The sequence below is a fragment of the Lepisosteus oculatus genome, chromosome 5, assembly GCF_040954835.1.
Source record: "Lepisosteus oculatus isolate fLepOcu1 chromosome 5, fLepOcu1.hap2, whole genome shotgun sequence".
NCBI classification, from domain to species: Eukaryota; Metazoa; Chordata; class Actinopteri; order Semionotiformes; family Lepisosteidae; genus Lepisosteus; species Lepisosteus oculatus.
The window spans coordinates 44,432,531-44,445,563 of NC_090700.1; the positions used below are offsets into that span (position 1 = coordinate 44,432,531).

General features: G+C 37.9%; 1 protein-coding gene across 1 annotated transcript; it reads right to left on the reverse strand.

Annotated features, from left to right (window-relative positions):
• Positions 1-68: 68 nt before the first annotated feature.
• gldn (gliomedin) lies at positions 69-11,530 on the reverse strand. Its single transcript, XM_069190505.1, has 10 exons — positions 11,005-11,530; positions 8,859-8,910; positions 7,536-7,553; positions 6,991-7,089; positions 4,994-5,086; positions 4,473-4,595; positions 4,017-4,100; positions 3,810-3,935; positions 1,311-1,461; positions 69-1,224 (listed from the first exon to the last, which is right to left on the reverse strand). The coding sequence occupies exons 1-10, from the start codon at positions 11,332-11,334 to the stop codon at positions 759-761; spliced, it is 1,542 nt and encodes a 513-aa protein (XP_069046606.1). The 5' UTR covers positions 11,335-11,530; the 3' UTR covers positions 69-758.
• Between the last annotated feature and the right edge of the window lie 1,503 nt (positions 11,531-13,033).

A 13,033-nucleotide genomic window follows, 5' to 3' on the forward strand; every position in this document is an offset into this window, starting at 1 on the left:
AGTTGTTGACTTGCAACTTCTTTCTGTGTTCAAGGATGAGAACATTTAATTCTATTGGATAAATGCCCCGTAATTGTGCACATTAACAACACAAATTTAAACATTAAGAATTTTGTTTTTTTATATTATGTGTTTGTTATTAAAGTATGATCTGAATGGTAAAAGCCTGATTTGAGGGGAGTACTTCCCTAACTTTTAAGCATGTAAATGATGGAGAATGTGAATGAAAAAATGAGTCTTTTACCTGAAATCTTAAAAGCTAGATTTGATAACTTCTCTGTACATTATTTTAGATTTAAAGTATATTAAAAGGATTTTCATTCTGTAAACAGTATTTAAGGGAAATTAAGAACTTGGTATACTTCTTATCTCAAGGCAAATGTTTTTTTCCAGACAATTTTTAAGAAATGATGTTTACAATTAAGCATATTTTAAATTAATATAAATTAGTCTTCACTTTATTTACTGTATTTTAGAGTGAACTGATTGGTGTACTCTTTGGTAATGGAATGAAAGAAAAGGTTTTTCATGCTTACAGAAGTGGAGGTAATATGTAAAATTTTAAGGTTACTTTAAATGTAAAATATTTTATAACCCATGTTTTAAATGCACTTTAATTTTGATTAAATTGGACACAAACACATTTAAATATAATAAAAAAATAAAGCCTGCTACTAATGTCTAACGTATAAAATTGTACAAAACAAACTTTTAAAATTAAATGGTTTTGGATGTGTTTCCATGCAAATTTCTTGTGATCATTCATCTGATAAAAAGTGTACGTTGTATGCTTTTACATAGCTGTTGTCCCATGTATACAAACGGTGATTTTTAGGATTATAAGACAGCATTGCCAAAACGCCATTTGATGATCTTAGATCAAAATTGACATTGACCGGTTTCTCTTTCAGTAAATCAAAGGCATATGTAACTCTCATGTCTTTAGTATCAGTAACATAGAGGACTCCACAGGCTATGAACGCATTGCCAGCTTTGGACCTTGGGTAAGTCGTATTAATGTATTGAACAACAGAAAATGATTTTTCCTCCAGTTTAGCAACCATAATATTTTCATCAGAATGTGAAGCAAAGATGATCCAAAGCCCATTTTCATCTGCTGCCAGGTTGAAGTACGTCTTGGAGTTGTGGAAGAGATAGGTGAGGTTGTGGAACAAAGCATTCTCTATTTTCGTAGTCCATAATTTTTTGCTGCTGATTTCGTACCTGTAAAATAATGGAGATGCTGACAAATCAATTTCAGGGTCTGGAGGCAAGAAAACAAAGTGGCTGTCTTACTTCAGAACACTTACTTTGCAATCTTGTCTGTACCACCAACATGATAGTAGAGAGATCCATTATGTACAATATGACCGCACCCCTGGTAGAACTTCTTTATGTCCAACGTCAAGCTGTTGTTGCTCTGGAGTGAAGCAATGTTCTTATATTGCTTCACGGCTCGACCTGTATGATAACAACAAAGTTTTCCAGTGCAATACAACCAATTTCTTAAATGTTTTCCAAACACTTAAGACATTAAATGCATACCCCTGTTGCCTAGATGTTGCTAATCAGAGCTTGGGTTGAATCCATGGGTGACCAGGACTGGAAAGCAGTATTGTACAATTCGTTGAGACACCAGGGCTGGGTGGGTTTGGAGTCAACCACAAGTTCCATGCCTTGGTAAACAAAAAGAAGTCTTCGCAGCTGCAGGACAGCCTCGAGCTTGCAGTGAAGTTGGCGAGTGATGCACAGTTGGTGCAAACCCGTGTACGGAGCTGCTGCATTAGCGGTATGTCAGTCAGTCGGATGCTCCAACATTTGGGGGTTTTAGAAGAGTATGTGCACAGGTCCCCATAGGGGTTAAAGTGGCAAAAATGGATGGATATGAACCATAGAAGGGGCATTTAGCAGTTTCATTTTTTTTTTTAATTGAGAGTAGTTTAAAGGTAATAGTGCATGATAGCCAAGGAGGTGAATATGTTGCCATCAGTTATTTCTTGTATTATTTTTGTCATTAATTCAGGAGGATCTGTTTTTTTCCACTTTGATATTATAGTGTTTTGATAAGCAAAAATGGCAAAACATCCCAATTAAATACATTATGATATAATACTGTAACAACAAAACGTGAAAAAATCCAAGTGAATACTTTTCATAGTCACTGTCTTGGATGGATTTTGTACAAATACGTAATATTCTATATTAAATAGTTATTTATTATATCATAAATATAGCTATATTTAATGTTCAAAAAGAGCCTGCATGTTTTGATGCACAGTGGGTGTATAAAGTATTGACCCCCATTGTATTTTGCCATGGTTTGTTGAATGACTAAGGGAAACTCGACAGACTTACATATTTGTTACCCTCTTGATCCATACAACATCCCCAACACTATTGATGTGTTTAAAAGTTTGGAGCTAAAAAATAAATTAGTTAAAAATAACACCCCTAAAAATCTTCATTGCAAAGGTAATCACATAAGCATTAACAGTCCTTAAGCTCTGCTGCAAGCAATTGCCTTTAGAAGTTGCACAATATGTTGACTGGAAACCACCTGTGTACAATTAAAGTGGTTATCCATTCAAATTGGACACATCAGTTTCGGTAAGGTTAAACATACCTGTCTGTGAGGGTTCCCACTGTTGGATATTGCTTGCAAAGCAGTACAGTATGGAGACAAAAGAGCTTCCACAACAACTAAGGTACAGGAGTTGTGGACAGTTCAGATGAGGGATATAAAAAGACTTCAAAGGAACAAAGTATCCCATGGAGTACTGTTAAATTAGCTATCAGAAAGTGAAGGACACATAATATTACTCAGAATCTTCAATGAACAAGTCGTCCTCCAAAACTCAGCAGCTGGGCCAGAAGGACAGTGGTCAGAGAAGCTATCAAGAGGCTGAAAATAACCCTAAAAGACCTACAGTGTTTCATAAGTGAGATGGGAGAAACTGTGAGTGAGTCAAAAAGAACTCAGGTACTCAACAAATCTGGGCTGCATGGTACAGTGGCGAGGAGGAAGCCCTGTTTGAAAAATCTCATAGGACGTCCCTTTAGGACTAGGCAAAAACGCACATAGGAGCCTCTAAAGCAAAATGGAAAAAATTGGAAAAAAAAATGTGGTTTGAGACAAAAAAACTGAGTTGTTTGGCCTTAATGCAGAGTGTTATGTCTGGTGAAAAAGCACTACTCATCACTCGCAAAACACCATCCCCACGCATGGCAGTGGCAGCATCATGTTGTGGGTTTGCTTTTCATCAGCAGAGACTGATAGGCTTGTCAAAATACAGGGGCCGAATGAATGGAGCAAAATATAGGCAGATCGTGGATTAAAACCTGGAAAAGTCTGAAAAAGATCTGAAACTGGAGATTTAGATTTCAACAGGACAATGACCCCAGAGCAACCCTGAGTGGCTTAAAAAGAAGGAGATGTATTTGAGGATTTGAGTATTTTAAGTACAGACTCAAATCCCATGGAAGTTCTGTGGCAGGAACTGAAGACTGCTGTCCAGTACCTCTCCCCTAGTAACCTGCAATAGCTGGAGCAATTTTGCAAGGAAGAGTGATGTTAAATTAAACCCACAAGAAGTGAAAAGCTGGTTACAACATAACACAAAAGACCTGAGGGTTTTTTTATGCAAAAGGGGGAGCAACTACAGTATACAGTATACTTTATTAAATGCTGGTCCAAGTTCAGTTTTTCAGTTTTATATTTTTAATTAAAAAAATTTACAATAAAAATGATTAATCCCATTTAAATGTTGGTACACAGCAAAATGGGATAGAGGTCCAATGTCTACACCTACCTGAAAAGTGTTCGGCTACCCAAATCTGTTCGTCATTTTCGGATGCAGTATCTTGCATCCATGTCCCAAATGTGGTTTCCATTTTTGTGATGTCAGTAGGACAGCTAACAAACTTTATGATGCACTCTAGTCAGAGAAAAGTGTGGTTAGTACCTTGAAAATTGAGCAAAAACTAAAAAAAGTAAAAACTAAGAAATATATTAATACCAGCTTTCTTCAAAGGGGCTGCTTTTGCTTTTTCTGGAGCTTTTCCAGCTAACGTATCATCATTTGGGACAGCATATGACAAACCTGTGGGAGAATTAATACAAACAGAATAGTGTGGCACTTGTAATTATTTTGAATTTCTAAAAATGAAATGTGCATTTTCTTAACACTTTATGATATTGCTTCTTGTTAATTGGTTTCTGGAAAAACAGGCCCTGGTTTGAGTGTGTGTGCGTTTGTGTCTGTGTGAGCCCTAAGATGAACTGGTGTTCCCTACAGGGTGCATCTCTCCTTGCGCCCATTGCTTGCAGGAACAGGCTACAGCTCCCCTGCGACCCTCAATTGAATAAAGCTGCTAGAAAATGGTTGGATGGGTGGATAGTCAAAGACAGAGAGGCCCATTTTCAGAGTACTTGGTTGTGGAGGGGTCCATTAGACTGCTTGCCATAGACTTACTGATGCTGTTCTTCTGGGTCCTTGCTCTGTGACTTCTGTTGCCTGGAGGCCCTGGGGGTCCAGGGGGACCAGATGGACCGACCGGACCAGGAGGACCTGGAGGACCTACTGGGCCAGGAGGACCTTTTGACACAAGAAAAGATCGAAACAGGATGTACTGTATAAAGCCGGGGTGCAGCACAGGGGCTCAAGTCATCTGTAAGGCAATGATGTGGCAAGAGCTTCCATGCTGGTTTGTCTTTTCCTTCACGGAAGAGTTGTTTAGGTTAATAAAAACATCTGGCATAAACAAAACAGAAAGGCAGTGCAGCACTCTTCCGAAGTGAGGAGAATGTGTTCGATTTTAAGTTGTGCAAGGATGTGAAAAGCATTCTTGAGGTTTATAACCTGAAGCTTTACATCGCACATGATGACGGTGAATCTAAATCGCAAACAGTCCTGTATGGAATCTTGGGACATTTGCTTGAAGTATGTCCACCGTGTACCTGTGTTGGCCTTTAACGGTCAGTTCTTGGCCTTACCCTCCGATAAGACATCATTATAGGTTTCTCCCATTTCCCCCTTTGGGCCAGGATCTCCTTTCTCTCCCTTTTCTCCTGAATCTCCTTTGTCACCTGAAATACAGAACAGTCCTGAGCGTTTTCAGACAGTGTCTCACGTGATCTCAGGAGCCTGATACTTCCCCGGATCTGACCGCTATTACTATAACACCGCAGTAGCGCAGGAGAAACAGAACCTTGGGACAATCATGTGCGTGATAAGAACCTGGGAAGGCAGGGAGCCTCACAGATTTCCCAACACATGGGAATCTAATTGAGGACTCTGTTAGGCTATAGGGCTGTGCTCTTAAAGCAGTGGGTTCAGATGATTAGTCTTCAGCCTTGATCTCTTCAAGGCTTTCTTGAACAGACAGCAAATTGTGCCAAAATGTTTTAGATTCCAGCATAATGAGAGGTTAAGGACTGTTCTTTCTGTATACATTTTAAAAAAGGAAAGAAGGGGGTTTGTCGCATTCATATCCTCCGCCCCGATGGGACAGGGAGAATTCAAGGAGATCATTTTCCAAAACACAGTCATACATTTGTTCTTGGTGATATATGTTCCTTGAATTGTCATCTTTCAAAGCCCTGCTTTCACTGCCTGTTCATTCATTGTTCCCCCGTTCTGGCCTGACTCATGGGATCACGCTTCTGGTAGTAAAATAACGTTAGATGTTCACTGACGTTTTCGGGGGGAAATGTCAGCATACTGTATTAATCCAGTCGAAACCACAGTCATGAATAACATTTTGTTGGGAAAGAAAACTTGGATCTTTGTGCTTTTCATTTCCTGTGCTAACCTATAGAGAAAAAAACTGTAGTGCCCACGTTTGATAAAACATTTAACAGCCACAGTGAGACAAAGCCCTATTAAAATGACAACTACACATAGCTAAGACCATGACTCAGAGGCCAATAGCACATAAGTGGATTGAAAAAGATCATGAGTGCACTTTAATATAATATACTGTACATTGTGTCAAACATTTACCAAGAAATTATTGAAATTGTATCACCCACAGATTTTAAATATTTAAAATCAAAATATTAAAAGCAGCAAGTAAAAGTGAGTTTCAGCCATTACTATACAATTTAAATAAAATGTATTTCCTATATTTTCTCAGAAATGTACTGTAGAAAGTTATGTACGATATAAGAGGTATTTGCAGGATCCTGCTACATTCTTGCCTTCTTGTTTTACTGTTGAATCCCATGCACAGACAGCCCATGTCACTATCAAAAAGACCACTGAACTTTTTTTATTCAAATGAGAAAATAAGGCCTCCTCTCTTCTTGAACATGATCATATGTTCACGTAGGGTAATAGATCTTGAGGTTAAGATAAAGATTCCCCACCCAGGTCAAACATAAACTCACTCTTTGTTACCCACTGAAATATGAGGTTAAGTTGAAAATGCAAAATCACAATGTCCGCAAGCTGCTATGGTTAATATTGTATGTTAACATAATTATTGCATTGTTCAATATTAGAAAAATTATTGCGATTTCCAAAATACAGTCAATATTTTTATTTCATACAAATTTTAATAAGAATTTGACGAGCTGGCAAATATAAATGGATAGTGTTCCTAATACTCTGGCGTTAACTCGCCTGGCTAACTCAGCTCTGTCACAACGCCCCTCACTTTGAAGGAATGAACCAGGGAGCTGCTGAAAGGGTGCAGCTGGGGAGGAGGGAGGGGGGTAGAAAAGATATAAACAGTTGTGGGGGGCCTTCGTAGGAGAGAGGAAGTGCAATATTGCTATTTGACCTCTTCCCAAACTTCTGTTAAATAACGCCATGAATCTGAAGACGATGAAGCTGCTTCTTGGCATCATTTCCAGTCACCCGTGATCTGTGTGCATACAGTATGTGAGTATGGTGAAAAAGAGCTGGTCAGTTGCGATTACACATCTCCTGACTTATTTAACAGGAAACGGACTCAAGACAGTGGTTCTAAAGGGGCGTCTGCTGTCACCTTTCTTTCCACGTTTCCCCATCTCTCCCGGGTCCCCTTTGAGTCCCGGCAGCCCGTCTGTTCCGTTGTAACCCGGCAGGCCGTCCAGGCCAGGCGGACCTGCAACAGAAACCACAGCGCCGGCCTTGCCATCTGCTACAGTACATAGCCTCTTGTTTCACGGTAAGTCCCTTTCATTTGCGGAAGGGAGGCAATACGCACCGGAACGGAAAATATTTGACACAAAAGCGAACAAAAACATTGTGACGAGAACTGTCCTCCGTCCCACGAAAATAGGAAAAGTAAAAAAGCAAATCTAAACTCAGTTCTTTTTGTATGTTTTTGTAGTTGCAGGTATTTTATACAGTATAACTACAAAGCCATATACAATTATAACTATAACATGTTATGCTGGTGATTATATGATTGTATTTTAATTATATGGACTATACTGTAACTAGTGTTTCAGATTGTGACTCAAGATATGAATACTGTTGTGCGATTTTCAGTGAATTATATGATGCAATTCAGAATTATTCATTTTATTCTTCACATATTTTCCTTACCAGTTGGTCCTGGAGGGCCTATAAAGCAAAACAAAGAGCAATTAGTCACACATCATTATACACATTACAGATTATACATATTATATCTAGATACATACTGTACAGTTAATTATATATTTCTAAACAATATATTATTTTCTTTTTGTAACTGGCATTTTTAATAATTGAAAGAAATTACTGTCTTATACACATTTCTAAACTATTACTCTATTTGGTTCTTGCTTCTTTTCATTTTTATGTGTATGGCAGCCTCTAGAGCTATTGGTACCTTTTTAGATCTGTAGCTACAGTAAAAGCTGATTTACCAAAGAAATGTGGGTGTAAATCAAGGGTTTCCAACATTTCTGAATTTAAATGTAAAAGAAATACAAGGGACAGCACAGTGGCACAGTGCTTTCTAGCAGTGCTGGGACCCTGGGTTTAATTCCAGACCTGGGGTGCTATCTGTGTGGAGTTTATATGTTCTCCCTGTGTTTGTGTGGGTTTCTCAACTTCAAGCTTGGTCACATGTGGTCTTTATAATAGGATAACAGCACAAAACCTGCATCAAACCTAATGACAAATAGAGAAGATATGAATCAGTGTTCTTGATCAGCTATCAGAGTCTCTAGTAGAACGGTTATAGTATGAGCTCAGGAAATCAGCACGCAAGTGCAGGCTGTGAATCACGTGGTGCTGGAGAGTTTCTGCCTCGAGAAGTGGTTAAATAACCTTCAAGAGGACTTTAGGAAACTATTAAAAGGCTACAGGAAGAGCATGCTCAAAGTTTTCAAAGCCAAGTATTCACAAGATACTGTGAAATACCCTCAGTCATGCTACAGTATGATTGAACATAATCCATTTAGAAATATAGGAACAAATCATAGGTTTATTCCATGCTGAAAAGAGAAGAGAGAAAATAGGTTTCGGCTATGAAGCCTTCTTCAGGTGTCATATTTAGAAATATATGCAACGTTTATCGAAGTATGTTGTCGTTTTACAAACAATAATTACAGTCATACAAGTCTTTAGTTTTTTGTTTGCAGTGAAAAAAAAATGAATGTATACCTCAAATGGACATGATTTCTGTCAAATAAACTTTTTGCTACAATACGCCAAAAGTCTGAGTGAATCTGGAAGCTACAGTAAAGTGCATTTGTTCAGTAATATTAAATGTATATTAAGATTTCACTGCATATAGTTTTTAAAATATATATATTTTTAATTTTTATTTTGAAAATATGTTATATTTCTTAATCACGGTATATGCAGTATACTATATTCATATATTGTACAAATGGGATATGAACTATGAATAATAAAAAAAATACTTCTGATACATACCTGTTAAGCAAATTCCTTTAGTGCTGTTACAGAGATCCACCAAGACTCTGACCTGTTGGACAGCGCATTGACAGAGGCTCAGTGGCTAATTCTAACTGCACATCTTCAGGATGGGCTGGAAAGCCCTGTTTGCTTGAATGCAAAACCAGTACCCACATCAGTTCTGCACTCATTTCAATCACCCCTGCAAACTGTGAAGTAACTTTTTCCGAACAATCATAATTTATTCTCAGACGGTGCTTTCAGGGATGAATACATTTAAAATGTTTTAAATGCAATCGGGGGTGCAGACAATACTCTTTCCACTTATTGTTGAATAACTGAATACTATCTTAAGATAAGATATTGACCTCATTTTGAGACCTACTATAAGTGATCAACTGTATTATTTGTTGTGTGGTAATGGAAATGGGCCTTTTTATTGCAGTTGAACTTGTTTTGTGTAATAAAGTGCATACATTTGACTAATAAAATCACAGCATTGATATCTTCCATAAAGAATGACTTAGGTAACACTTATGTATATTATAATCTATGACATCCTTTTATGTAATTTTCTGTAAATTAAGCTTACCATCAAACACAAAGCCTGTTCTGTGCAGTTTACAATGGGAAAATTTGGTTTCAAAGAGTGTGAATGAATTTAACGTGTTTTCCTCATAATTGGTCATTGTCAGACATCACTTCTTTTCAGCAAGTGTCTAAAGTGTGCATTAATTCTTTGTGAAATATATATTGTACAATGCTATTCTTCCAAACACTGTGCTGTGTAGGTTTCACCTCATTCAAGATGTATTATTATTATGTATAGATCACATGAGAGCCCTGATTATACCTCATTACGTGTATAACGCAAAGCTTCACATTTGAAACGTTTATTTCCTTTTCTTATTTTCACTTTTCACCACAGACTCAACCTCCATTTGTGTTTTTAAATTTACACACTGATGCAGCTTCCTATTGAAACCATTGCTTATTACAAAGGGTCACCTTATAAAGAGTCTGCACTTTATAAATAAGACAGTGACCATTATTAACAAGAAGAAAAATAAAGGTCTTGCCATCGTTGAGGCTTCAGTCTGAGTAAAAATTGTGAGTGAAGCAACAGAGCCAAAACACTGACTGACACTTGTCTGACATAAGCCAGGCAAGATACTTGATCGAATCTCTGAGAGCCATAGATTCAAAAAACTACACAACAGCCAACTGGCATGTTAAGAACATAAGAACAGTTACAAATGAGAGGAGGCCATTTGGCCCATCTAACCATTTAGTCATGTGGTTTGGAGCTGATTGATTTTTTGAAAGAAACTAAGGTCTCGGGTTCAACAACATGACTAGTTTTTTTTTTTCCACTAATTCAGTTTTGTAACACACTTAAGTTACAGATAGGGGCACCACATAAAAAATATCAGACTGCGACCTTGAAGCAGACATGCTTATTAAAAAAAAAAATAGAAAAGAGAATGAAGAAGAATGAGAGGTGAAAGAGACAATGAATTAGAAAGCACCAGAAGAGAGGGGTGATGGACAAAATGTGTCACAATTCAACCTTTTTATTAAAAGAACTCTGAAAAGTGAATCTAAGCTCAATAAAGTAAGTTTGGATAGTTACCGTAACTGTAGATTTTCTTAATTTCCATTTTATATTTTATATTCCATTTTATATCCGCTTCATGGGACTGTTTTTGGGCAGCGGAGCACTTTTAGCAACAGACTGCTCCAGCTACGGTGTTCAAGGGAACGTTTCCACAGGTCTTTCCTCCCGGCAGCTGTCAAGGTGTATAACGCTGCCCTAGGCTGCCCTCGTCTATGAACAGCATGTTGCTCCATTGTACTTTTTGGACACTCAATCTGTATATACCTATGCACATTTTTCACATATTTTATTGTTTTTACAGTGACTATGATAATATTTTTCACACACCTATGTATTTATTTTTATTTATTTATTTTATATTTATTTTGTATTACTGTATGTATTCAAATTTTTTGTCCATCCTGATGTCTGATTTTTTGGCTTGTCTTGGGCTGCTGTAACACATCAATTTCCCTTTGGGATCAATAAAGTCTTATCTATCTATATTAAGAGTTCATTTATGTAGGTGTGTTATTCGTCAAGAAACTTTAGCACAATCAGACTCACTGGGACCATGGAGTACGTCATCATCATCAGCATGTCCTCTTGCTCAGCTCTGATGTGTGTCTCCCGCAGCTCCTGGCTCCTCTTGTTGCGTGAGTACTGGTACTGCCCAGCGTCCTCAGCCTGGTCCCGGGTCACCTCTGAGAGAAACTCCACCACTGAGCTCTTGGAGAATTCCTGCAGACGAGCCCCCAGGTCAGCCAGCTCACCGGACAGGCGGCCGTGCTGCAAGATGAGAAAGATCATCCCTGCGCAGTTCAGCATAGTCAGCACACCCAGCCCACAGAACAGGACACGCAACGTCCAAGAGCCGCTCGAACTGCTGGCTTTCATGGCTCAGCTGGTCCTTGAAGCTGCACCAGTCTCTAAATCTGTCTTAGAGGAAAACTGAGCAAATACGCCTAAAACACAAAACTGTCCCAACTTTTGTAGAGTTGGAGGTTGGAATAGAAATGCAGCCTTTGTGCTCCCGAAAGTCAGACAGTATTAATGTTGCGCAATCCCAGTGTTCTGGAAAGAACTGTAAGCCTGTTCATGCACCTGATTTATATGCGGTAGTGCCCATTTGTGCACAGTGACTATGGCTGTGGGCTGTTTTTGACATAATTCACATTCATAGAGCAGTTAATGATGTGGAAGAAGTTCAGAGGGAGAGGGTCTGGAGACAAACGTTCTGATGCTTCTGAACATTGACTTGACCTACTCTAGTGCTGACTTCTAGTCTGAAAAGATCCATGTTAAAAAAATATTGTAATAGAATATATTCACAAGACTTCTGGGGCCTAACTGTCAAGAATTCTGGAATGTCATAATGGTTGGAAAATTATATTTTAGGGTATACCTCCCATTTAAAGCTTTGTCTTCACCATACCCAGTTAGCCTTCAAATCTGAGCATTTGGTAAATAATATACAGTGTGATTTTCTCAGTGGTTACCAAAATAAGATAGTGAAACACTAATTTTACTATTTATTATACTGTTCGAAGACATCCCACATTCCCTCTGTATACATTTCTTTTAATAGTAACGATTGAAACCATAAATTAGTAATAATACTAATAACTGGATTAGTGGTACAATACCAACTATTGAAATATCTTTGTCTTCTATGCAACATCAGTTTAACACATCCAGATTTTGATCACTTTAAACATGTAATGAAAACCTGTTTTTTTTCACAGTATGCAATTTCAGAAAAATTATGTTCTGTTCTTGTTTTTAACTCATAAAACCTGTATGGATAGTATTGCATGCAAAAGACAGACATACTGTACACTCAGATAGATCCACTAGCCAAAGATCATCAAGAGATAGACCAGTAGAACTCTTTTGCTGGTATTAATTTCACCTCAACAGATTTAGCTGAGGAGAGGGTAAGAAAGTGGAAGAGTGGAAGAATTACATTATTGAGCTCCTTTCTTTAAGTGACTGTGTCGGTTCTCTTGGGAGAATCAGAAGATTACTGTAAGTTTGAGAGGAATCTTAACAGTGTTTTCAGGTAACATTGGCATTTCTGATGGTATATCACTTATCCAAACCAGACATTACTCAGTAAAACAAATATTGGTTATTACATGTAATTCTATTTCAAGATATAGAATATAGGATATAGGCTGAAGATATAAAAATGAACCATTTAAGCCTTATTTATAATGCTTCTTCCTGCACGCTCAGAAGAATTAACATCTTACTAAAAAACTTGTAACTTGACTGGCATCCTCTGAAATGCTTGAGGTCCTGAATGTAACTGATTACTTTGCTGAGAGCCTGTTCTTGACAGCAGATTCCCAGCTGACAGAGAAGAGAAGCCTTAGCCAACCTGCAGGCAGCTGATACAATGGCTCTTAAAAATGACCTCTTTCTGTTACTCTGATTAGTTCTCTTACCAAACTAACCAACTGACATTGTGCTTGAATATAGCAGTGTCATGCACAGCAAAATGACAACAGAGATCAATATGCTTGCTCAACACACTTTCCATCACAAACCTCTAGTGTTTTATATTTAATGAATAGATCTTACAAATCATCCA